This window comes from Vipera berus (assembly GCF_964194415.1).
Source record: "Vipera berus genome assembly, chromosome: 2".
NCBI classification, from domain to species: Eukaryota; Metazoa; Chordata; class Lepidosauria; order Squamata; family Viperidae; genus Vipera; species Vipera berus.
This window is the reverse complement of record NC_138203.1, coordinates 69088289-69116001: the sequence shown is the minus strand read 5'-3', so window position 1 is coordinate 69116001 and position 27713 is coordinate 69088289. Positions and strand designations below refer to the sequence as shown.

Below are 27713 nucleotides of genomic sequence, written 5' to 3'. Positions count from 1 at the left end.
GGAAGAACATAGATGGGAATGACGCTAGTTTTCTTTTATTTTAGTTCTTTATACACATTTAGTATTGTTAAGGATTGGTTTACTCTATATAAGCTAGAGAGTGATGGATTTTAGAGTTTATAATTGTTAGTATATGATTGTTCATGATTGCTTTTTAGATATATACCTTGTATTTTGCTCTGGGAAGTCGGGGGGGGGGGGAGGGGGGGAGGAGGGGAAGTAGGGGGGGGGAGGCAGGGGAGGGAGGAGGGAGAGGGGGAGGGGGGGGATAGGGGGGAGGTAGGGAGGGGAGGAGGGAGGGGGAAGGGGGGGGTTTAAAGGAAAACTGTATTTTAAAACTTTTCAATAAAAAAAAAAAAAAAAGAGTAAAAGTTCATAGAAGCTTATAAATAGATTGATGTCTCTTGTGACCTGGTATCTCTATTATAATAGTTTATGGGGAAATTGTAGATCATGATCATGATATGAACTGTACCATGCCAGGTGCAAATGAAAGGAGTTGTTATTTCTGTGCATGTCATCCAGGGCTGTAGGAAAAGTCTAGATTTCTGCCTGAAAAATTATTAGAAGAGGCAAGAGGCTAACTTATAGAGAAGAATAGATTTCCATGACATGTACTGTAATTATGAAAAGCAGAATTTAGACTTATCAGCAAGACAAGTAAATGCAGGATGAAATCTATGGAGCATGCTGCCTAGAGAGATAAGAGTAGCTTGAAAGAAGAAATTGGAATAACCCTACTTTATTTACAGTGAAATTGTGTTTGAGAATTCACAGCACCCTAGGATAGAATTCTGTAGTGACCGGCTGGGCTTCCTCAGCTATCTATTTCATGATGCAAAATTAAGGAAAAGAGAGAACTGCAGAAACATGCACCAACACTTTCTTTCTTTTCCAGCACAAATTGAAGTGATACCATGCAAAATTTGTGGTGACAAATCCTCTGGAATACACTATGGGGTCATCACCTGTGAAGGCTGCAAGGTATGTAATGTTTATGTGTCTGTGTCGTCGCTGCATTCTGTGGCAGCTTCCATCAAATTTGGATTAGACAAGAGGCATTTCAACAAGGGTTTTCAAAATGGTGCAAAAATGTCAGCCATTCTCCCTGATCTCAAGACTACACACATGATTTTTCCAAAATGTTTGAGGGCATGTACAAGTAGCACAAAAAGAACATGTTCGCTGTAAATATAAAACAGCTCTCAACAAATATAAACGCACACATCTCTTTAGCTCAAGTCTTGCTTCTAGCTCCTATTTCAAATGAGTGAGAAAAAAATATGACATTTGAATGAAAAAGACTTGAGTTCCCCTCTGTTTGGCTTAGTCAGGGGAAATAAAAACTGCCAGCACAGCAGGATGTTTCAGTTTGCCACACTTGCCACAGATTGCGTGGGGGGAGGGGGGGAAAGGAAGAGCAAATGTGTTGAATGAAAATGGAGCAGAAACATCTATTTAAGAAGGCATTGCATAGTCTATACATATTCTGAAATATCACTCTATTGAACAGAGTTTACTCCCAGGTAAGCATATGTAATATTACAAAATTTTAGCAACTCATATTATTCAACTCTGAATAATAGGAGTTAAGATTTGAACAGTACTTCACAAAGCTTAAAAAAACCCATCCCCTCATTCATAATCATAATCATGCTGTTTGTTCCTTTTTTCTTCTTTTTTCTAAGGATATCAAGTTTTCTAGAAACTCTGAAGATATGGTTAATAAAAGTATTTCTTTTATTTACAATAGTAGCTCCATCATTTTTATAGATTGTATGACTGAGCACTGTCAGTCAAGAGATTTTGGAGATAACTCTTGACTTAAACCTGTTACTCTATATTAGTTGACAAGGATGAGCAGAGCAACTCTTGAGCAAAAGAGAGCTTGCACAAAAAAGAGGATACTGAGAGTAGTTAAGTTTACACAGCAACCACACAGATACACTGAGGTGTGTACAAAAGTTTTACTTGTGGGATAAGACAATAGCACAGTCCAGGAAAAAACAGTCCAGGTCATACACGAGTAATGAAAAGATAGCAGATAACAACAGTCCAAGGATTATCCGATACAGAGTCTTCTTGCCAGTCTGTAAGTCAAACACAGTTCTAAAGGTTTAGCAAAACAGTAGCAAACCCACAAACCACGATAAACAGCAAGTAACAGCAAACGAGAGTGAATGTAACAGAGAGAGAGAAGCTATGTCTCTAGCTCCCTCTTATGGCCGTAGGAAACAGCACTGGCCAATCATTAGAAGGTATGATGCAATTCATTACATAGTTAAAGTGATACATTACAGTTCTATAACAATGATACAATCGTAGTTCATATATATTGCCAACCCAACCAGTTAGGCCACAGACATATACCTAACATTAGTGTTTCTCAACTTTGCTGTGTGGATTTCAACTCCATGCTGGCCGGAGAATTCTGGGAGTTGAAGTCCACACCTCTTAACCTATGGCTGAGAAATCCTTTTCTATTAATTTCATTTTTGTATCCTGACAATCCCTCCAAAATCTTTGGAGCTTCTAGGGGAAAGTGTGTGTATCAAATTATCCTAATTTAACCTTTGCAACAACTGTGAGAGAAATGTTAAGTTGAGAATGCAGGCAGACTAGCATTATTCAGAGTATCATAGCTAAGTAGGGACTTGTGTTCAAGCGCTAAGGCTGACATTCATTATTATCCCAACTTTATCTGTACCTGACAAAATTTCAAAAATTATACCACATCCAGACACTATTTTAATTGCAAGGATGGTTTTGAGATGCTGCCTTAAATACAGAGATCTAGCTGTCTTTCTTTTTCTCCTCACTAGGGATTCTTCAGGAGGAGTCAGCAAAACAATGCCTCATATTCCTGCCCAAGGCAGAGAAACTGTTTAATTGACAGAACCAACAGAAATCGCTGCCAACACTGCCGACTGCAGAAGTGTCTTGCCCTGGGAATGTCTCGAGATGGTAAAGTCCTGGCTTTCTGATTCACAGATCAGTCTTTGGAACTGTTCTTCCTTGCAGTCTGTTTTCCCTTTCCCAAAGTAAAGGCATCTTTCTGTTCAGTGACATGGATCCCTGCTGTTCCCCAAACAGAAGGCTTTGTAACTAGAGGGGTTATGATGTCAAACAGAGAGTAAAATTAATCCAAGTACAAGATGTCACAATGGAAATTTGGAACAGAATTGCTGATAAAGCATTAAGCTAAATTTCTCAACAACTGTAATGGGATTTGCCAGACCTTGGTTTAAGTAGACTTTGGAATACAGCATTTGCTATTTTATGCATATGGCATTAGGCATTTAACAGGTCCCTTCCCATGCCCCCCCATTTGTCTATTAAATTGAGGGAATGCTTTAATTTCAAAACACAAACATTGCTCACAGCAGAGCAGCCTATTATGATGAAAGCTTTATTGTATTTATTGTATTATTTATTAATTTATCATTTAGTTTTATCTATTATTTAGAGTCCACAAAGTCCCTATGTGACCAAGATGGGCAGCTTAAACTTTCGATAGATAGATAGATAGATAGATAGATAGATAGATAGATAGATAGATAGATAGATAGATAGATAGATAGATAGATAGATAGATAGGTAGGTAGGTAGGTAGGTAGGTAGGTAGGTAGATAGATAGATAGATAGATAGATAGATAGATAGATAGATAGATAGATAGATAGATAGATAGATAGATAGATAGATAGATAGATAGATAGATAGATAGATGATAGATATGGATGGATGGAAGGAAGGATGGATGGATGGATGGATGGATGTAAGGCCACTGAATCAAAAAAAGCTCAAGGTAGCCTACAGAATTGAAAATACTGTAAGGAAATATGGCTAGAAACAAAATACTAGTGCATTGAGTAAATGCACAAAAAAGAAAATTTCAGCCACCAATTACAACCATTACAATTGATAACATGAGCGAATTATTGCATTGTCTGTGCATGTTTTAGGGACAATTGCTGGAAATATTACTGGGGAGATGGGCGGCATATAAATTTAATGAATAAATAAAAATATTTATTTGCTTCTGGTTTTTATGAAGCAAAGGAGAAAGAAACATTACTAACTGGGAGACAGAGCATTTAGCAACTGGCAGATTTAAAGAGGAGAAATCAAGCCTAGATTGGTTGCATTCTCTGCCCTTGGCTATTCACTAGCAAAGAATGAGCAACAAGTGGCTGAAAGTGCTGTCAATCAGAAGCATTTTTCAGAACTCCTCTACACTGATTGGTAAATCATAATAAACTTGGACATTATGGATGGAAGCAAAAGCAACTTTAGGTGAGACCGCCTTGAAGAACATGCAAAAGTGCAGCTGTTCCAATAATGGACATTCCTCCATATGCCCAGGCAACTCCTCTTTTTTACAAACTGTCTTCATTGCCAGAAAGATTATGGCCACTATTCAAGGTGCTGCTTAAACAGTGGTCAGCATAGATATGTATGTGTTGACCTTTGAGTCAATCCATGCAGTTTTCTTAGCAAGATTTCTGCAAGTGATTTGCCCCTGCCTTCTTCTTTTTAGAACTGAGAGAGGGACTAGCCTAAGGTCACACAATTGGTTTGATGCCTAAGTCAGAACTAGAACTCAGTGTCCCCACCTAGTGCCTTTGCCACAGACCAAAATGACTGCTTGTCTTCCAGCCTGTCTATTCAGACAGAATCAACATGCTCCAGGTCCACCCATTAAACAATGTCATTTCATGGAATCACGAACATGTGCTTTCTCTGTCATTTGGAACAGCATTCCCACAGAGATTTGAACAGTCCCAGGCTTGATCTTCTTCAGACAAGTCTTAAACACTCAGCTATTCCCCTAGGCCAGGGGTAGGCAACCTCGGCTCTTTTATGACTCGTGGACTTCAACTCCCAGAATTCCTGAGCCAGCCATGCTGAAGTCCACGAGTTGAAGTCCACAAGTTGGTCCACAAGTCATAAAAGAGCCGAGGTTGCCTACCCCTGCCCTAGGCCTTGAATTAGGGTGAAAGGAGGACTACTTTGTGAAGTTGGGTGCACAAGGCAGATAGTGGATTGTTTCTTCCTGGTTAACCATTGTTTTTTCATTGATTGTTTCCATGATTTGATTTTACTGTTGTTCACCAGAATCAGTCTTACAAATATGGAAGAAGAACAAAGATATTGAATTATGCTCCAATATAGCTGAAAACAAAATGATATGAAAATTGGTGTGGTTAAATGCACATTGTAAAAGCAACTTAGGAAAACTTACCAGCTTGTTTGGGGCTTTCTTTTTTTAAGGAGATGGGACGGAACTAGAATGCAACGCATAGGACATGAGAGTCTACTACAGTTAATATATTTTGCCTTGAAAATGAATGCAATTTCTTGAATATTTTAAATAATCCTTTAGGAAGAATGAAGCCTAATATTGAGTAAGGTTAATATACAAGAAGCTGCATTTATTTTTTTTATAGAAATTATGTTACATTAAAAGTTAGCTCCATTATGTTCTTAATGGTTTCAACGCAGTAAATATCAAAAGTTCTTAAGTGATGTGTCCTTGCTCTGTTCCATTTTTTTTCGCAAGTCTAAAAACATTTTTCCTGCATATTTTATTATTTTATTATTTTCATTAAGAAGATCAAATCTCTTAGCTTGTAATACTTTCCTCGTAATGGCAGCGGGTCAAATAGTGGCAATGAAATGAAAAATCCCAGAATGTCTGAAATATTCCCTTTTCAGTAATAGCATGCTACTTCCTGAGTATTCCCCGGAGAAAGGACATGTAGCTATGCACATCTGGGACAACCATGACCTGGATAATTTCCATAGACGACAGGTACCTACCCGATGTCATGTCACTTTTGTGGCCAAATATTACCTCAATCTAGAAAGAAATATCTATTCATACAGGTGTCTTTCATACTGTCTATTGTGAAGCTGAAGTGATGCTGCCAGATATTTTTGGATTGCAGATGAAATGAATCCCAGGCAAGATAGCTCAAAGATTGAGTTGATAGGAGTTTCACTCCAGCAATTTCTATAGGGCTACATTTTCCCTGGTCAACAGCCGTGCGCGCATGTGTGCGTGTGTGCGAGAGAGAACAAAGGGGGTCAGAATAATGAAAGCAACATTGAGGCACACAACGTGAGCTCTGCCCCTTTGGAATGCGGTCATGATGTCACTCACATGTCGGAAAGCAGAAGAGCTTGCAATGCTTGACCCTGCTTTCATCATTCTGACAAAAACAGCAAGGATTCCTGCATGGTGCTGTCCCCAGCTCTGTACCAACCTATTGAAAAAAATGGCTAATGAAGATGACAATATTGCTTTGCATTATGACTGGCAATTTTCTGCCTTTTCTTGTCAGAAGAAATGAACCCTTTTATTACTTTAAAGTTATATGTGACAAATCTTTTCTGGGATGTAACCTACAAATTGTGCTTCTTTAGAGGAAGTGCGATTCCTGTAGAGTGTTTCCCTTACTCTGTTATTTCCCTTCACTGTAACCTGTATAACATTCTCCCCCACTTCCCCCAAAAGTGTGTGAAGATAACAGCCCCATTGACAGATTGTGATAATAGGGAGTTGGGGCTTGTTATCTTCCAAGAGTACTAATCCTGTTAGTGCACAGATTAAAGGTTTGGAGAAAATTGATAAATCGCACAGGATACAAATCTGAAAAGAATATTTTTAGAGCCCTGGTTTGCTGCAGAGTGAACATGAGGAGATGAAAAAGCAGTTGCGAGGCTGCTCATTATGCACAGCAGGATGGTGGTTGCCTGGCACTCTAGGAAGAATATTCTCTTGATTTCCATCGAACTTTGGCTAGGGTGAGCAATTGGAGTGAGTGAGCCTGGGAAACTAGACCCTACAGCTCCCTTGTCCAGAAAAGGCAACCAGCAAAAGAGTATACATACAAGGACAACCGGTTGTCACTTTGGGTGACAATATGCTATGGTCACTGTCAGACACTATGTGTTTTTTTAAAAAAAATACTTAAAATATTCTTCGTTTCCTTCAGAAATCTCAAGTTCAATTAAAAAGAATGCTTAACTCAAAGGACATCCTTTTGGCTTTTAAATTCCAAATTTGCAGAGGACTATATCACATCATTTTCTTCCACTCTATTAGTGAAAGCCTATGAGTTAAAAATTAAAATACTCTCTCTTTACAATGACCAACATTAAATGTTATTCTAAACATTCTAAAACAATGAAAAGGCTGATTTATTTTTCTAAAAAATCATCATTATTTAATGAATGTATATCTCAACTACCAAATAGATTTCTAGAAGAATCAGACAGGGCAGACTATTTTGACTGAAATTTACAGGACATTGAAGAAGAAATCAACTGTAAAATAATCCTGATATACCTGATATCTATGACAATAATGAATATGGAGGGTCATCTGTTAAATACAAATATCTATTAAATCCAAATTACATAATTTGCATCCATTTATATTATATCCGTAATTATGTAATTGACATAAATGGCATATGCAGTAAAATTTCAATTTACCGTAATGGACAGACCGTTAATTTACGTAACTAACAAACTATTTATTAAATGGAATGAAGTTAAAGCTAAACATTTCTTGTTGTATCTGGAGTCTTTACTTTAGGTGCATTACTTTCTAGTAGATTAATCTCATGTTTACTGGTCTTAAGGTAAAGTTGCTGAGATTTCCAAGGGAGTGATGCAGAAACAAGTATATATAAGCAAAGCTTTTCTCACCATGAAGTTAAACAGGTGGAAACAAAACTGAATTGCTTGAACTATTATGTGAACAAATTTTTTATCCCATTAAAAATGGATAAGTTCACAGTTGCTCAATATTAATTCTCTTTGAGTTCCTGTACAGTTTATTTCAGCCTCTGCACAGTAAGGAACAAATATATATTCCTCTATTGGTCTAACAGACAAAATAATAGATTTATATGCAAAGACTTTCAAGAAGATTGCACACTGAAAGCAATTTCCCAAATGCCATGGTGCTTCTTATACTGAATGAATGAATGAATGAATGAATGAATGAATGAATGAATGAATGATTCTAGTGATGGACATCTTATACCATATAAAAATTCTCTCAACAAATGTGGTTTCTTAAACTCTTTCGCTGCTTTATTTGTGGTACAAATCCATTCAGTTGTGCTTTATCTAATAACCATTATTAAATCACAAATTGGCATAGCCTTTAAAGGTTAAACTGATCTCCAATCAGTTTGAAGCACTTAGTACCCTGCACCTGGCATATTGGTCAAAGTGATATTTTAAAAATAAGAATACCAATGTATTTTTGAAATTGTTCTTGTTTCAGCTGTAAAGTTTGGAAGAATGTCCAAGAAGCAGAGGGACAGCCTCTATGCTGAGGTACAGAAGCATCAGCAGCGGCTGCAGGAGCAGCGCCAGCAACAGAGCGGTGAGGCTGAAGCCTTGGCCCGAGTCTACAGCAGTAGCATCAGCAATGGCTTAAGCAACCTGAACAATGAAACGGATGGCACTTATTCAAATGGGCACATCATTGACCTGCCGAAGTCAGAGGGTTATTACAGTGTGGATTCTGCTCAGCCCTCCCCAGATCAGTCTGGCTTAGACATGACCGGAATCAAACAGATCAAGCAAGAACCTATTTATGACCTCACTTCTGTACCAAACTTGTTTACCTATAGCTTTTGCAACAATGGACAATTAGCTCCAGGGATAACCATGGCAGAAATAGGTAAGACAATCCTGTCTTTGGTGGTCAGTGTAATTTTCACAATGGTTGTGTGTCCATCTCTCAAGCTGCAAGGTTGCATTTGAAACGGGTTGATCCTGTCTGACTAGATTTGTTGTAGAATCAGTTTACGGAATTCTAAAATGTTTACATTACTTAAATGGAGCAATTCATGATCTGTTTATGAAGCTGAATGCCACAGTCAGTGATAAATCAATCAAATGATAATTACTAAATAGAGAGTTTCTATCAAAAGAGCTCATTATCATGAGGGTTTAATGATCTTTTCGACAACTATACACATACTTGTCAACAAATCGCTCTGAAAGTGGATCATTAATAGGACTGGCATGAAAATTAATTATAATGCAGAACTTTGTGGTCTTGCATTGAAGACTCAAGATTTACATCAGCATTTGGCATAAATCACTTCACACTCTCCCTGTTAATTTTTTGGAGAATTTTATTTCAAATGTTAGGCATAATTTCCTCAGTTATGACTCTGATAATTGGCACTGTAACCTCATTGTTAGGTGTCTTGTATAGGGACGAAGGTGATGTCTTTGTGATGACCAATATTTTCTATTCACAGCTATGTTAAAAGACATAATTAGTTTTCAACCAATGATTGTTGCATTTGTTATAACAATAATTTATTAATCTTGTATGCCATTCAGTGGAATGTGCTTTCTAAAAACTCTTCTTCTCAGGCCAAAGTTGACTTTTTAGCTATAAAAATACAGCCGTATATATCTGTTCTGCTAGCATTTAAATTTATGCAGAGGAATAAAAATAGGCTACTTCTGGGCAATTAGTTTTGGTTGAATTTGAAGATGTACATTTGCAAGTTGAATAAGCATGATCCAAGCTACTTCAAAATTCAATTCAAAACAGATTCAGTAATGGGCAAACATCAAAATGCCTGCAGCCACTTTTGTTCCTTCCTTTCTTTGGCAGACTAAAATGGTAGACTTTTTTAAAGGAATTGACTCTGCCATGTTTCAGCCAGGTGCAGTCAAGAACTCCACTAAAAGTTTAAAATATTTCCCTGGTGCCTCTTTTAAGGCAGAGATTAACAAGGATGGAAAAAGGACAACACAGCAAACTCCAAATTGTTCCCCCAAAGGGCCTATAGAGATAGGTTGAAGCTCCCTCCAAATGAAATGTATTATTTTTCAAAAAACATTTAAACATTAGGCCCTTCATTTTCTGAGATCCTGAGATTCACACTGCAGTGAAGAATTCCCATTCACTTGGCCTTCTAATTAATACAATTTCTGAAGTACCAGGTGTATTGGGATAGCTGGATGGCAAACATGGCAAACATGGCTGCTCCTAAAAGAAACCTCTCAGAATGGGATAAGGCTGGAAAAAGCCCATTGATAAATTTCACCTCATAGAGCTTGGTTGCCACTCTATCGGTTCATTGGAATACCGTAAGTAGGCACTGGGGTAAAAGGCCATAGATATGCAGGCTGTGAACAGATTGGCCCAAAGAAAATGGCATTGGTAGGCTTGCGGTCCTCTTATTCTTAAAAGCAATGAACATTTCAGCCAGCCCTTATGAATCCTCTCTCTTTCTTGATTTTAAATTGATATTCTGCCCTTAGTCACTGAAAGAAGCTGGGCAGCTTTGGAAACGGGGAAAAATATATAAATAAATGTTAATCCATTCACTCATAATTGAGAAACTTACGCAAGCATGGATCAAGCAGAATTTAAAAGTAAGATGTGGCTCCAAAGGGCTGCTGGACTGGTCAGCTGTGAAACCATATTCAAAATGCTAAGAAATGAAGAGGGTTCTAAATTGGCTGACAGGATCATCACAAACATGTATAATTCTGTTTGCACAGGAGAGAGCAAAGTTAAGCCTTCTAGCTGGCCACATTAATGAGCATTGAGTACTAAGAAAATGAACGAAGCCTGAAGCAGTGCCACCCTTACCACCCCAGGAGAACTCTGATAGGCAGAGAACTTAATGAGGTGTTAAACTCATTGGTCAGTCACTTATTAAATGTCAGGGAAAATACTTGACAACACCCCCCCTTCCCTGTCCGCCCCCCAGTATTCTCCATATATGGAAGTGAAAAGGCAAAATGGCATTTTGTCTGCAAAAAGCCTCCAAAACAAGAGAAAAGCCATGGAGTCTGTAACCACTTTGGAGCCATCTGATTCAGTTTGCTACATCAAAGCAGGTCCCCACTTCATTTTGTGAATCTGCTTCCATGGGAATTAAACTGAATCTCTGTCGGAGTGAAGCACCCCTTTGAAGCTTTGCATAGCCTTGAGCTCCAGAGCTTTCCTAAAACCACAGACTAATTAGAACAAAACAATAACTCTTTTGGGGCTGTCTTCTCAAATCTGCTGGGTCTTGGCTGATTACACTACACAGACTATACTTTCCAAACTAAGCCAAAATATAACTTATTTGCTCTTAGCTTCGCATGTGGATATCATAACCAGACTGCAAAAATCTAGATGACCGCTAGCTGGCATCAAAAGGATGTTTAACCCCTTTATTCTTTGCTGCCTGGTTGGGATCATCTGGATTTTTTGTCACCTGGATCTGGAGGTGCTACAAAAATCCTTAAGCTAACATTCCCCTTGCTTCCATCTCTTGAAACACAGGAGTCAAAAGTAGGGATGTGACACAGCAGCCCCAACATCTCAAGGCTGCTATTCTAGCGGTCAGCTGGAACTTTGCAACCCAGATGTGTTAGATCAAGCTTAGAAGTGATGTGATAATCCAGTCTTCATAGTTTATAAATATATTCTTTAGTGTGGGGTGGCTGTAGTAAATTTTATAAATATATACATAAATATAGCATGTTGTGTGAATTCAACTAATTTTCTTGTATTTCCCATCATATTATAGGTTTTTCAAACTTGGTATCTTTAAGATGTGTGGACTTCAACTCCCAGAATTTTGATAATTGAAGTTACACAACTTAAAGGGGCCATGTTTGCACCATGGATTGGTGCAATGAATAAATTGAATTGATGGATAAGACATTGTACAGTCATCCATAAGAATTGCTAGTATGGAGACAGAGTGTGGGGTGTGGGGTGGCTGTAGTAAATTTTATAAATATATACATAAATATAGCATGTTGTGTGAATTCAACTAATTTTCTTGTATTTCCCATCATATTATAGGTTTTTCAAACTTGGTATCTTTAAGATGTGTGGACTTCAACTCCCAGAATTTTGATAATTGAAGTTACACAACTTAAAGGGGCCATGTTTGCACCATGGATTGGTGCAATGAATAAATTGAATTGATGGATAAGACATTGTACAGTCATCCATAAGAATTGCTAGTATGGAGACAGAGTGTGGGGTGTGGGGTGGCTGTAGTAAATTTTATAAATATATACATAAATATAGCATGTTGTGTGAATTCAACTAATTTTCTTGTATTTCCCATCATATTATAGGGTTTTCAAACTTGGTATCTTTAAGATGTGTGGACTTCAACTCCCAGAATTTTGATAATTGAAGTTACACAACTTAAAGGGGCCATGTTTGCACCATGGATTGGTGCAATGAATAAATTGAATTGATGGATAAGACATTGTACAGTCATCCATAAGAATTGCTAGTATGGAGACAGAGGAAGATTCAATCTCTGTCAACAGTATTTTTCTTAACGGAATGTTGTTTTTCCATACACCCCAACATCCTAGGACTTTTAGTCTCTCTCCTAAAGATCCTTTAACATAGGACCGATGTGAATAAACATATAGATATGAAGGCTCTGCTTTAGTGGTACTACCTTAAGTATACTTTTTTTTCAGAAGCATTGCTTCTTGGTTACTGTATAAGATTGCAGTATAACTTTGTTACATAAAGAAAGGGGTTTGGTGGTTTCAAAAAAGTGACTTCAGGTCATAGATGTAAGCCTGCTTCAGATTCCACAGCTATAGTTTGATTAACATGGTTTACTGAATAAACCATGCCTCTTCACTTGTAGAATTAATTAGCTGAGGTCTATAGCAAAGGTTAAATTTCACTTAAGTAACTGACACCAAGAAATGATATCTGAATTTAGTCATTAAATATTTTTTCTTTTGTGTAACACCCAACTTAATGAAGAATTTTGGACATCTCAAATATTGCACCAAAGATGTTTGTTAGTCCTAATAAAGTTTCTGGCAAAAAAGTACCCATTGGGGAAATTGATTTGCTTAATAATCATGGTGTTCACTTAAAAACAGTCATAGCTTTGAATGCAACACCTTGCCTTCTGACTGCAATGACTTCCAGTCATAAGTCCAGGACTACCTGTATTCCATTCCTTAACAACGTACCAGAATTAAGAATTAGAATCAAAATGTTTCGAGAAAGATGATCAATCTTTAATTTATCATTATCACTGTACTTATAAGAGAGGAAGCCAAGCTTGCACTATTTTTCAATCTTATGTTTTCACAGCAGCTTAGAACGGGGAAAAAAAATAAGTAGAAAAGATGGTTCCAGCATGGAGACAGAGTCACTGAGAATGCTTTTCATGTATTGAATTCCTCTTTGTCCAGTGGTTTGTTAAAACCTCACAATGGAACCAACATTTTTTTTTAAAAAGTAGTAAAACTGATAGAAAACCCTGCAGAGAAACTGCAGTTCTAAACAGCATGAAAGAAGGGCAAGCTTCTTAAAATGGTATAGTTATATTATTTGTTTGTTTGTTTGTTTCTGGCCCTACTAGAGATAACAGAGAACGACCCAGTAATTAAGGGAAGAGTGGGTACACAATGACAACCCTGTTAGCTTGAGGGGTATCCCATGAGAAAGACACTATCAAGGGCTGAATAGGTTCTAACCACATTTTCCAGATTGGGATCACAGCACTCAGATCCTTACAGATCAAAACAAAGCTTCCTTGTGCTTTAAAACTGTGGAACAGTCTTGAATGCTCAGCTCACAATGCAAATTACTGCTTTTTAAGCGAACCTGCCAAGCGAAGAATGGGCTACAGGATTGCCAAAATGCAGAGCACTTTGCCTTGCTTTGTTATCCTTCAGTGTTTGCAGGTATGCTTTTAAAAGAGAGGTCAGAAACGTGGTTTAGCTGGGCATGTATTTTTACTGAGCCTAAGTTATTTTTCAAACTCTCCTGAATGATTTTTTTTAAAAAAATTCAATACACCTAACATCACTTAGGCTATTTTCATTATTTCCTGTGCGTCTGTTCACCCTGGCTGGGGAAATGTACTGACAAGAAAACCTGAGCATTTTGCTAGCTTCCTAAAATGACAACATTAGAGATCCTGTGGCTGTTCACAGAAATAGAGCTCGGTTCCCATAGGAGACAGATGTGAAGGGGGAATAGAGGCAGAGTTTTTACCCTTTGCATTTGTTGAACACGGAACAGAGAATCTTCTGGAAATCTCTTCTGATGTCAACATACCAGGCTGGGCACTCTCTGATTCATGGTCCTTTGCAGAACTTTCCCAAGGGACAATCTGTCCCAACCTTGGAGTTTATTTACTAATTATCATTGAGCTCCAAAATCTCTCCATCCCTCCCTTTCTCTCCTTGTCTCTCTCTCACACACATTTACTTTTATCCTAAACCTCTTCCTCATGCACAAAATTATTTGCCTGGAGACTTCTTATGGCTCTGTCCTCTTTTATCTTCCTTGCCCACAACTAATTTTAAGATCCCTCTCAGAGAATCCTATTTAATTATTCCAGCTTTAAAGATTGCTTGGATATATCTCAGTTATAGTTCTGTAGATCAAGATTGCCATCTAGTGAGTACTGAAGTCATCAGATTGTTAGAGGTGCAGTTAAAACACTGTTTAATATGTGAACTACATTGTGCAGAGTGACTATTATTCAGTGGTGAATACAACATAATGGCTGAATCCAGTGGTGGGATTTAAATGTGTGAACAACCGGTTCTCTGTGTGGATGCCGCTTCCAGAAGTCCATTGTGGGCTCGGGCAACAAAAAATTAGCTACTGGTTCTGCCGAAGTGGTGCAGACTGGCTGAATCCCACCATTGGCTCAATCTGATATTGAGGGCAGATGGGCAACAGATGAAAATCCTACTGATTGCTCCAGATTGAGTTCTCCTTCCTCCTTTCTCCTGGTCCCTTGGCTTCTGGTCCAAAGACTGCAACCTGCCCAGTGCACACGTATAGGCACAAGACAAAGAGACACCGAAGCACACAGAGATGTAGTATGAGACTTCACCATGCTTAAGAAAATGAGAAACATCCTACGGCCACTCCTGGTCAAAGATTAGAAAGAATTCCCAAAGCCATGTTATCGCTACCATGTTTTAAATAGGTGTTTTAATGAAATAATATTAATAGAAGAGATGTTTACATTTTAAAACACTGTGGATAGGGCTCCAGCACCATTTCTTATATATAAAAATATTTCTAAGCCTCTCAATCCTTTAGACATTATTTATTCATTTTTTATTCCAATTTATATAGTCACCCATCTCAAAAACACAATTTTGGATAGTGTTTAGAAAATGCAGCCTAGTTATATCCTAGTTATATCCTCCCTGGTTCAAATAACGAAGAGTCAGAATATACTGTATAGAAGGGAGAGGAGAATCTTTGTGAATTTATCTTCTGGTAGATTTGTTAGTGATAGGGTTTAATATGACCATTTTTGAAAGGGACCACAAACAAGGTTCACATCTCTATGCATATCTTCTCAAAAATAAATCTCAAGAGTTCAGTGGAATTTATTACTAGGTAAGCAAGCTGAGGATTGTGGGTTATTGAATCATAGAAAATTAGTACATTGGCAGTTGAAGTCACCATAAGTGCCTTGAACTTTCTTTGAAGGCTTATGAAATAAAGTTCTTTTAAAAAGTGCTTCACTGCTTTTCTGTTTTCACTAATTAGTGTTATTCTATATATTAAAAAGTTGCTTAAAGCTTTATTTATGTACATAGCTATAAATGTAGGTGAAAACTCCTTCAAATATTATGATAATCTTAACTGACTATTTAAAATAGTCAGATGATTAACTATTTTGACTTTTGAGAAAAAGATATTTTATGTAACTTGCAATTTTAGCTCTTTTTGTTGTTGTTACAGTTTTTTTAATTACTTTTTATATCACATCTCAGGGCTATCATATCTGAACTGGGGAAAAAAATCAGGTGACCATTATGTGACAACAAACAAACACTCATGTGTATCACACACACACACACACACACACACACACACATAATTAAAGAATTTTTTCATAAAATTTTATTGAATTTTAAAAAAATATAAATTATAAATTATAAATTAATAAAAAATGGAAAGAGAAAAGGTAGAGGAGAAGGGAAGAAAAGAAAAATGGGGGATGCAAACAAGAAAGGAAAATTACAGAAAAGAATAACTTCTGACTTTGTTCAGATACAATGAACTAGAATAAATTAAATTTTAAAAAAGGATAAAAACAATACAAATTTTGAAAAAAGTAAATAAAAGAAATAAAACTAGTAAGTAAATTTTAACATGTTCAAAGAAAGAAATAGAGATATTAAACAGATACTCTAGAGCAGGGGTGTCAAACTCGCAACGTCACATGATGTGTCGTGACTTATCGTGACTTTTTCCCCATTGCCAGCAATGGGGTGGGTGCAGTTTCAGCGTGATGCATCCAGCCTGCAGGCTTGCAGTTTGATATCCCTGCTCTAGAGGAAGTAGAGTATCTACTGCCTGCCATCTAGTGCTTGTGCAGAAAGCTGCAGTCAGTTATCAGTCCTTTCCTGTCTATTATTCCTGGTCATAGGTGAAATGTGCATTTGAGAAATAAGAGAGACATATTAGAAATTCATAAAGAATCTTGACATGCAAAAAGAAAAAAAAAGAAAAATCTTGGAAGAAATGAATTTGCTTAAATTCTTACATATTTGGGAACAGGGATTTCCTTCTTTCCTTCCCTCTGAGAAATAGCAATAGCACTTAGACTTATATACCGCTTCACAGTGCTTTACGGAAGAGGTTTACAGAGTCAGCATATTGCCTCCAACAATCTGGGTCCTCATTTTACTGACCTCAGAAGGATGGAAGGCTGAGTCAATCTTGAGCTGGTGGGAATCGAACTGCCAAAGTGCTGGCAGCCGGCAGTCAGCAGAAGTAGCCTGCAGTACTGCATTCTAACCACTGCGCCACCACAGCTCTGTGCAGAAGTAATAAACCTTCTCCAATCAAGGTCCATTTCCCCAACAGTGACTCAGCTAGAGCATTGAGCATCTGTTCTGACATAGCAATGGATGTGAGGAACAAAGAAGTTTTTTCCTCTCCCCAAACTAAAATGAAGAAGGGGGAGGAAATAACATTTTGATCATGAGCGTTCTCAGCACAATTTTCCCTCTGTATGTTTGTAATGTCTCAGTATTTGAGTATTTTTCTATTGTAGAAATAGAAAAAAGGGGGATAGAGAAAATACTGTTTTGGGGAGAATCAACAATAGTAGGTGATCATGCAGAAGCATAGCTCGGAGTAATAGATGGATCGTACTTCTTCTCTAACATAAGAACCTTATAAAGTTTAGTTACATAGTCAAGACTAATTTATGGCAGATGCTAGCCCTGCATGAGCTACAATCCTAGGTGCTCCCGAGTAAATAAAGAGAAATACTGCACACCCTTCAGAGGTTTATTCTGGCAGTGACGGGCATGTTCAGAAAAATCTTTGCAGGAAAAATTATCCAAAAGAAATCAATTTTAAATTCCTTCCTTTATTTAGACAATGAAATTATAAATTGCTAAGGCTATGCAAGCTACAGTGGAGCTTCATTCAATTAACTTTAAAACCAAAGGTACCTTCAAATAACTTCATGAAGGAATAGAATCTTTATCTATCTATGTATCTATCTGTCTGTCTGTCTGTCTATCTATCTATCAAATTTCTCTGCTGTCTTAAATGACTCTGGGCAGTTTATAAGTAAAAACTGAAAAAAACATAGAAAAACAATAGTAAAAATGGAGTTTAAAAAGAATTAAGGATTACAAAAGTTTCAAAAGTGTAGGGACTTCTTCTAGGCCACCAACCAACTTTACTCTTAGACACCCCCCCATGCCAGCCAGATCTTGATACTTTTTTGGAAGCCCATAAGACTGGGGACCCACCTTATCCCCAGGGGCCAGACAATCGTTTCTGTATGCCCTGAGGACACTTCAAGCTGACTTCCTGTTGCAGCCATTGCAGCCAGTTCTGAGGTCCACACCAAAGGACTTAGAAGCAGTGAAGGAAGCATTTCAGGAAAGGAGCCTTCTCCACAGCAGTAGTCCAAAGTGGTCTGTGGCCCCATGAATTGCTTTATGGAGGTAAAAATCACCTCATGTTTTTCACTTAAATCACAGGTGTCAAACCCTGGCAATTTTAAGATTTGTGGACTTCAATTCCCAGAATTCCTTAAAGTCGCCATGACTGGACACCCCCCAATTTAAATGAAGCATCACCTCCAGGGGCCCACACACTAATTCATGTGAAAGCCATTCTCACATTTTTCTGGCAATGTGAAACTCTGGTGATAGGGCAAGGAAAATATATATTTGCATAGGGTCAGAAAGAGAAGAAGAAAACTTCTGAGGGGAAATGAGGGGAAACAGATAACAGGGCAGAGAAGAAAAAAAATATTGTTTAGTCATTATTATGAATAAAATTCAATAGGCAAGCAACCTTTCACAACACTTTTTTATGCTTAGATCAGTTGTCAAATCCTTTTGTTATAACAGACACACTGTTTTATTTATTTATTTACTTACTTGTTTCCCGCCTTTATTATTTTTACAAGCAATTCAAGGCAGCAAACCTATCCAACAGACCTTTCCCCTCTTCCTATTTCCCCAATAACAACAGCCCTGTGAGGTGGGTTGAACTGAGAGAGTGTGACTGGCCCAAGGTGACCCACCTAACGGGGAACTAGAACTCACAGTTTCCCATTTTCTAGCCTAGTGCCATAGCCACTAGATTAAACTGGCTCTACATGACATACAGCCTTGTCAAATATTTACAGAATTCATTAGATCAGACATGTCAAACACAAGGCCCGGGGGCCAGATCCGGCCCACGAAATGGTTTCATGCGGCCCCCGAAGCCATCTTGGAAACAGTGAGGGAACGGCCCCCACTGCCTTGGCCCTGGCCCAGGGACCCTCCTCCTGCCAGACCCTCAGATCTGTCCCACTCCTGCCCAGGCCCCCATAGGCACCCTTGATGTGAACGATGTAGAGCTGGCCACGCCCACCCAGTAGGCCATATGCACTTTAGCCACGCCTACCCAGTAGGCCACACCCACCCAGGCCACACCCACCCGGCCCCCTGAGGGCAACCACAATGCTGACGCGGCCCTCAATGAAATTGAGTTTGACACCCCTGCATTAGATGAAGAAAAAGGGCAATACTAAGTCATGTGGTTGATTGCTTGAAGCCTGTGCACATAGAGTGGACCTGAAAGTACTCCTTGCTCCATTCTTGATCATGTGGGGTCCATACTGGATTACTACAGCTTGGGAGGACAACTATGTTTTGACCTCTCCCACCATTGTGAGGGTCATCTAAAATGTTTGGCAGGTTTTCAGAGTACTCTGCTTACACACCTGATCAAGAAAAAAAATCCCTCAATTCAATCTTGCTTCTTCTAACTTACTGATTTCTTAACTGTTGTAGGTGTAAGCCATCTAATTCTTTAGGGGGAGGTTAAAGAATTAGACGGCTTAAGGGGAAAGGTTGGAAAAGGCAAAATGGCAAAAACCCCTGGGAGAATTGATGATTTTTTTTTGACACTTTTCTCCATCCCCATCCTCATGCTGCAGAGATCCATGAAAAGTTTTCAGGCACTTTACATGCAAAATCCCAAGGTCAGCAAAAAGAAGCATACTGGGGAAGCTGAATTAAAAATGAACTTAATTAAAATACCCTAAAATAGTCAGGGAAAAAAATTAAGCCCCAAAGACATGATGAAAAAATTAGTTTCCTAAAAGTCACCAGGACCTCAGGGGACAAAGTATTCCATAGAGATGGGGCAGCCACAGACATTAACTTGCATTGAAACCGAAAGGGAAAAATGCCTATGTTGCTATACCGGAATTTTCCTCTTGTCTTGAATTCAGCAACGCGTGATCCAGTTCTTCAACACGACCAATTGCTGACATGATCTAGTGATGTCTAACCATCCTTTACTGGCAGGAATCACTGGGAAAAGTGAAAAACCTATGAGGCTTTTCCTAAGCTGATACTTGAATCAGAAGCCTGAAAAGCAGAGATTAAATGCCAAAATTTTGATTTTTAACAAACACTAGAAAAGCTCATAAAAATGAAGAAAAATGAAAGGCATGTAAACAGAACAGAAGGGAGATTCTTGAGTGGAGAACTTTATTGCAAATTCAGACTATGCTATGCTTTGTAGGTGTTTTTTATTTATTTATTTCATGTCACATCAAGTGGACTTATCCAGATTGGCTGGAGTGCTTACTTCTATACAGACTTTGTAGATAAAGAAATACCCCATTGATTGAGGTCCTTTTCTTTACTATCCGCATTATAATTGCATTAAGAGTGTGTAAATTTATATGAATTTAGTTTGTAATATAAGATTCAGAAACAATGTTAAATTAGATGTTACACCCCAAGAGAAATAAAGAATTGAAATTGGGTGCAGGGCAAACTCTAAGTAGTGAAAGAAGGGAGGTACAGGGAGGTGCCTATAAAGCTATTTGGCCTTGGGGCAGAAAGGGAAAAATAAAATTAGCAGATGAGTTTAAAAATAATGTAGTTAAAATTTTAGTAACATTATTTCTACATGGTTAATAATAAATACAAGGCCCATTCTTATGTAGATAAAATTTGAAAAAATGTTACGCAGAGTGAATATATAGAGTGAATTTAAATTGTGTATACTTGCTATAGATAAATCCAGTCCATTATATCCCATGGCCATCAAATAAGGTCAGTGTAAAATTGACAAATAATGACTTTTGGTAGTATTTCTAATTGAGGGCTTACCAGTTTACGCTAGCATCAAAGCCCTTCAAATATCCCCCTTTTTCATTTTGAACAATAATGACTATTCCAAGAAGTGGATCAGCCATATCCTTACTGTGAGCTGGATTTATTTTTCCCTTAATAGTTTTGTATTTTTTGTGCTGAATCATCCTGACGGCAAAACATTTAGGAGACAAAATCTGATGACAGAACTTTTTGGAAAGCAATCAGAATAATTCCCCATTATTTGGCATGATGTGTATGTGAGTCTGTGTCTCTCTCTGTGTGTATCAGTGTTATATACACATACTTCTGCCCTACTGAAATCAAAGTTACTTCTCAGCAGAGTTCTCATAGAATAGAAATAGAACAACTGAAAACATCCACCGTCAGATACAAACCAAACCAAAGCCAAATAAAATCATAATGCTTAAAAACCACAATCAGCACAAAAGCAAAAATAAAACCATAAAAAAAGGAAAGAGAAAGTGGCATCCCATAAATCCTCTCAGGCTGACCCAGGTGGTTTAAAAGAGGATGTCATTTCAAAATCATTGCAAACCTTCTGAAAGAATTCCTTCTTCACAAATTTCCAAAAAGGCAGTCAAGAACAGATCAACTGTTCTGTACCAGCCTGCTACCGGCCCTGCAGAAAAGGCAGGGACAACCCCTTTTACAAGAAGGCAAGAGGCTGGAATTACGCCTGCCAAATTTATTACTACAAAAACAAACGGAACAAGACAAACCAAGAAACAGGAGCTTTAAGAAACAGGTACTATCCGAGCGGTTGCCTTCAGCAAACCAGCCCTCCCAGACATTCCCCTTATATAGAGTTCAGGGCGTGGCTTCTCTCTGCCTCCTTCCGAGAAGCCCCATTGCCTTCCTCTGTTTACTCCTAATTGACTGCCTCCTGCATCGGGCGTCCTTGAACAGGGCCAGCTGTGGGTCATCTTCATCCACGCTGTCAGGCTCACACAGCTGGGTCTCCGTGGTGACCAAGTGGGAGAGGCCTGGCTGAGGGCTCTCATCAGCAAGATCTTCAACCCCCTCAGCAAGGTCTTCAACACCCCCCTCCTCCTCCTCTGAGTCGTCCGACCCAACTGCTGAACCCACAGGCTGACCCTGAATCACAACACCAACTCAGTATCTACCTGTTCCACAGCATTGACCCTGCCACAGAAAAGCAGCATCTTTTCGTTTAAGCCCACCAAGCTTCTAAAAATGTGGGATTTACAGAAGGTTTTCTGTAGTTGTTCTAACAGGTTGGGTGATGTAGTTGCCGATTGCCAATCGTCCCATGTTATGCCCCAGCAGAAGGCATGAAGTGAAGGAGAGGGCTCTGGGAGGGATAGGTAGAGCAACTCCGAAGAAGATCCAAAGTCCAAGCTTGGAAATACATCCCTCTATCTGGAAGAGAGCATGGGAATATTTTTAATATTAGAGTAGACTAGTATTAATGTGACGGGATAAGTTAGCCTGCTTTTAAAAAATGATTTTTTGAGATGATTTAATAGAAGTCCATTCATTTATTTAATTCTTTGTGTCTTTGTCACATTCTGCCAAATTATGTTACTTTAGAGCAGACATGTCAAACACAAGGCCCGGGGGCCAGATCCAGCCCGCGAAGTGGTTTCATACGGCCCGCAAAGCCATCCTGGAAACAGTGAGGGAACGGCCCCCACTGCCTTGGCCCTGGCCCAGAGACCCTCCTTCTGCCAGAGACCCTCAGATCTGTGCCACTCCTGCCCAGGTCCCCATAGGCACCCTTGATGCGAACAATGTAGAGATAGCCATGCCCACCCAGTAGGCCATACACACTCTAGCCATGCCCACCCAGTAGGCCATGCCCACCCTGGCCATACCCACCCGGCCCCCTGAGGGCAACCGCAATGCTGATGCGGCCCTCAATGAAATTGAGTTTGACACCCCTGCTTTAGAGATTAAAAGAATTTCTGATCAACAAAAGTGATTTAATGGAGCAACAGAACTAAAAAAATAATAAGGGAAAGAGACTCCCACAAGAAGGAGGTTACGTGCACCAGGGTACCAAATATCAAATGGTATAACTGCATACTTGAGACATCATATATTTTTGACTCTGCTATTCCAAAACTGTTCATTTTTTCAAGCCTGTTAAAAATCTTCTTAGGTCTGGCCTAGGAGGTTTAAAAGAAGATGTCACTACAAAATCAGTACATTTTCAGCAGCACCATTAAATTTTTGGTACAGGCTTGGTGCCAGAGTGTTTAACAACTGGCAGAATGCAGTACAGTGCTAATTTCTGAAATCTATAATTTGTCAAATGGCTGTATTTATTTTTGATACCTGGTGGCTTTTGAAATAATTTATTTCCCTTGTTAGCTCTCAGTAATTGATATTTACTCTTCATAGTATATATTACTTGATTTTCAATACTTTCTAGCAATCACTATCTGTTTCTTCAAAGACAGCGTAATAACAGTACCTTCTAGGAGGATGGGATATATGTGGCCTTCAACTGGTCTTTGATTTCAATTCCTATCACCTTCAGCTAGCATGATATGATGATGGGATCAGCAGTCCAACAAAAGCTGTAAATCTGCATGCTGCCACCCTATCCTATTGCATGAAATCAATACAAAACTGGATTTTGATAAATTGCAAAACAATCCTTCCTTTCTAGATATATACTGTAAGATTGGGAGTGCAGCTGAAAATAAAATTAGTTATATAGATGGAACCTGGCATTACACTGAAGTGTAAATAGTACCCAAGGAAAGTTAGGCAGATAAGTACTCTAGTCTCTGCAATTTGTACTTCTAGGACCATCCCAAAAGTGCTTTTTCAAGAGGCAACTGGACTTCCTTGTTTTTCTTTGAAGACATTTTACTTCTCATCCAGGAAGCTTCTTCAGGTCTAGCTGAATGGTGGGGAATGGAAGGATTTATATTGACAGTTGTTCATTTGCATTCTTTTAGAGAATTGTTGAGGCCACTTGGGAGTTTGTCTGTGTCCTCAGGGTCACCTAAGTAGTGCACATGGGTGTGGAGCCTTCTTGGAACTGCTAACTTGAACTGATTTTCAGCAGTTCCAAGAAGGCTTCACACCCATTTGCACTACTCAGGAGACCTGAGAACACAGATAAACTTCCAAGTGGCTCTCTAAAAGAATGCAAATGACTAGCTGTCTGCAAGGAATATAAATCCTTCCATTCTCCACCATCCAGTCAGAGCTGAAGAAGCTTCTTTGATGACAACAAAACATCTTCAAGGAAAAATAAGAAAGTCCAGTTGCCTTTTGGAAAAAAAAAACACCATTGGGACAACCATGACCTGGATCACTGACAATGTCCATAGACTTCTAGGACCATCATTTCAAAGAAACTGATTAAAACTGATATATGAACAGCAAACATGAACCTTGGCAACCTTTTGTAGGCAGTATCCTTAGAAGGTTTGCTCAAAATTACATGAAATGTCAGTAAAGATGGATAAATAAATCAAAATGAACAATATCACACTAGATTCAGTTCTGATACATAATTGGTGAGCTATTGTAAGATAAGCAAATAGCAAGCTGTCATATGATCTGTTGAAGAAAATTACCCTGAAGTTGTTTAAGATACTTTACAACAGGATGCAGATTTTTAGATCTAACACCATCACTTTTCCCCCAATTCTAAACAAAATGAAAATATGATTCTTAATTTCCTGTATAATCTGATGCATTTTGGAAAAAAAAGGTTCTTTGTCAAAGGCATTATAAATTACACTTGAAAACAGAAACATTATATTTCAAAGCAAAGCATACATAATGTCATACATAAAAAACGTCATACATAAAAATATTTATAAGCACTTACTAGACTTTGTGAGAAAATGTGGAACATAATCTTTACAGTAAATTGATTTTTTTTAATTTTTTTAGTAAAATGGATACTGTGATTATATTGAAGTACCTAGAATAGTGGCAGAAGTAAATACAAGGTTTGCCAAGATAATTAGGAGTTAAAAGTTGGGAAAATACCAATTTTTAATTGTAAGCTGCCTTGAGTCATTGACTAAAATGGGTGGCTATTGAAATTTGATTAAATAAAACAGAATAAATAGATTTTAATTTTCACTTAGCTCCCTTGGATCTTAGGAGATCCAGAAATTTCAATTTTTTGTTGCAAAAGCAAAAACTTTTCAACTTTTAAGAATATTTTTTTTAAAAAAAAGATGATTGTTTTGCAAAACCAGGATAAAGAAGAATATCTTTTTGGATGGTTAAATTGGGGAACATTCTTTACCGTAAAATGTGAAAAAATAACAAATATAACCTGTGAATTTTATAACAAATCCAGTTTTATTGGAAAGATAAAGGAAATTTGTCTAAGGAATTAGATTGTTTGGGAGGAAGCATAGAAGCATAATCTCAGAAGAAAAGAGAACCACCCTGGATGATCAAGAGGAAGGATTTGAGTTGCTTCACTGTATATGAAAATATTTAACAGAATTCAAGTAGTCATGATGGGAATGTGATGTTCTTGTGCTCAGTAAACAAATGGCTGAGTGATAAATGTAACATTTAATACTTTAGACATAAACTCCAAGAGAAGACATCATCATGAGGATGGTCCTCTTACGGGATTTTCAGTTTGGGAAACGAAAGGAGGAAACTTCAAAGTGATGGAAGGATGTGTAGTAGAAAGTAACATAGCAGCAGCATATGCATCATCATTTGTAAGAATAAAATAGCTCAAACCACCACCAGAAGAAACTCTTAAATAATCAAATGGAAAAACAGAGGGTCATTCAACAGGGTAGAATACATCTAAGGGACTGTAAAAAAGTTTTTAGCAGAATATTGATTTAAAAAACATTCTAAAAACACTCCAAGAGTTTCTGCATGTAAGGGGTTTAAACAAAGTGCCTTTTTGAAAGTACATTTATGTGCAGTCCTTGATGGTGTCTGAGCTTGGTAGTTTGTTTGCAGACATTAATGAATTGTCTACAAGCAAACAAGCTCAGAGAAAAACCAAGTTCAACCCTGAGTTACATTTACAAATGGTTTGAGAGGACTGAATAATTGGCCCAAAGTCATCCAGCTAGCTTTGTATTTAAGGCAGAAGTAGAACTCACAAACTCCCAGTTTCTAGCTGGATGCCTTTAACTACTGCACCAACCTGGTTCTATTTTTAAAAAATTTAATTCTCAGAATAGCATTTTTTTAACCAAATCTTAAAATAATAGTGTTGGTGGTAACCATTATGAACACATATAAACGTTCAGAGCTGGACTAAATGGAGTGGTGTAGACATACCATACTTCTTTAGAGTGTTCCCCAACAAATAAATAAATTCAAGAGATAATCCTGAACTGTCTGTCTTACTGAAGCCTACTGAAAGTTCTAGAAATGTATATTAAATTGCATAGAATTTTGGATTACTTCTTTTAACCTAAGGCAGGGGTGTCAAACTGGCGGCCCACGGGCCAGATGCAACACACACAGGCCATGCAAAGGCAAAGGCAAAAAACGTCACAATACATCATGATACGTCACATGACATGATCAAATTTGACAGGGCTTTTCAACTGGTGGTATGCGTACCATCAGTGGTACATTGGCACCTGGCAGGTAGTTCATGGCCCTGCCTAGCCCAGCCAAGCATAGCAGGGGAAGGGAAGGAGCTAAAGCGGCGAAGCGCAGGACTTGCCCTGAGAGAGAGTCCTCAGGAGCTGCAGGACCACTGGGGCGAGACAGAGGCCCCAAGACCGGCACTTCCAGCTCACCCAGAAGAGAAAGGAGGAGAAGGAGACAGAGACAGGAAGGGATATAAAAGGAAGCAGTTTTGTGGGAGAGGGAGAGGGGGGAAAAACGACATCAGAAGAAGAGAAAAGGCTTTTGTCAGAAAAGCAGTGAGGAGAAAGAAAGAGAGGAAAGGCTTGTGGGGAGGGTGTGTGTGTGTGTGTGTGTGTGTGTGTGTGTGTGAGAGAGAGAGAGAGAGAGAGAGAAGCAGAGAGGAAAGGCTTGTGGAGAGGTGTGTCTGTGTGTGTGTGTGCGTGTGTGTGTGTGTGTGTGTATGTGTCTGTGTGTGTGTGTGTGAGAGAGAGAGAGAGAGAGGAAAGGCTTGTGGGGAGCTATGTGTGTGTGAGGGGGGGGCTTTTGTGAGCGATGGTGCCGACCAGACACCTGACTATCAAGATAGCGGTGCATATTAATAAATATGGAGAAATTCATCATACATTTGTCAGTGCAAAGGGAAAGTGATTCAGCAAAGGAACCACCACTAAAGAAATTAAAACCGGTACTTTTTTCCTTTTTTTTTTTACAATTTGTAACATTGTATTACTTCAATAAAATGCAAAAGCAAATAGTAGGAGACAGTGGGCAGGAAAAAGTGGGGGAAAGTGAGGGGGAGAAGGGAAAAAGAAAAGCCATTGACTTCCGACTTCCTCTGTTGCAGTAGAAGGAAGCATTAACATTGAACCTCAACTTTTTTACTTTTCCATAATAGTATAAAGTAGCCATTTCTATAAGAACAAATGAATCTAACCAGTAAAACCCAAAATCCCCCCATTTTTTTTAATCATCAAGTTTTTGACACCTTGCTAAGCACTGGTGGTATTAGAATATTGTTATGTCTTAAAAGTGGTACAATCTGTGAAAAAGTTGAAAAGCTCTGATCTAAGGCATGCATATCGGATAAATTTTATTTTAAAAAGACATTATTTATTGAGATATCCCTTTGAAAACCAAGGAAGGTAGATGTACATATATATAAAACAATTTAGATTATTATTTAGAGGGAAAAGGGGGAAGAGAAAGAAACAATCATATGCACAAATGAATTAAATCATAAAAATGATTTAAAAAAAACTTTATTCAGCATAATCTTAGATATACAGTATGTGCATTATTCTTTCTGGAGACGTGAAACTAAAAAAAAGCATCCTCAATTTTTTTTTGAGACAAAATGCTAAATTGATACTCTGGCTATTTATAGGAATTTCAAATTAAATAGTATCTGGGCTTTTAATAGGGATTGTCTATTACTTTGTTAAAGCAGCTAGATTTCTGATATCCTTGAGACGGAATG

General features: G+C 38.2%; 1 protein-coding gene across 1 annotated transcript in view; it reads left to right on the top strand.

The window, feature by feature from the left end:
- Positions 1-870: 870 nt before the first annotated feature.
- The window catches only part of RORB (RAR related orphan receptor B), a gene marked incomplete at both ends in the record, with an annotated part of 44603 nt that continues 17760 nt past the window's right edge, over positions 871-27713 (top strand). The window contains 3 exons of the mRNA XM_081318876.1: positions 871-984; positions 2823-2964; positions 8304-8705. Coding sequence (XP_081175002.1) covers positions 871-984; positions 2823-2964; positions 8304-8705 — 658 coding nt within the window. The remainder of the gene's footprint in view (positions 985-2822; positions 2965-8303; positions 8706-27713) is intronic.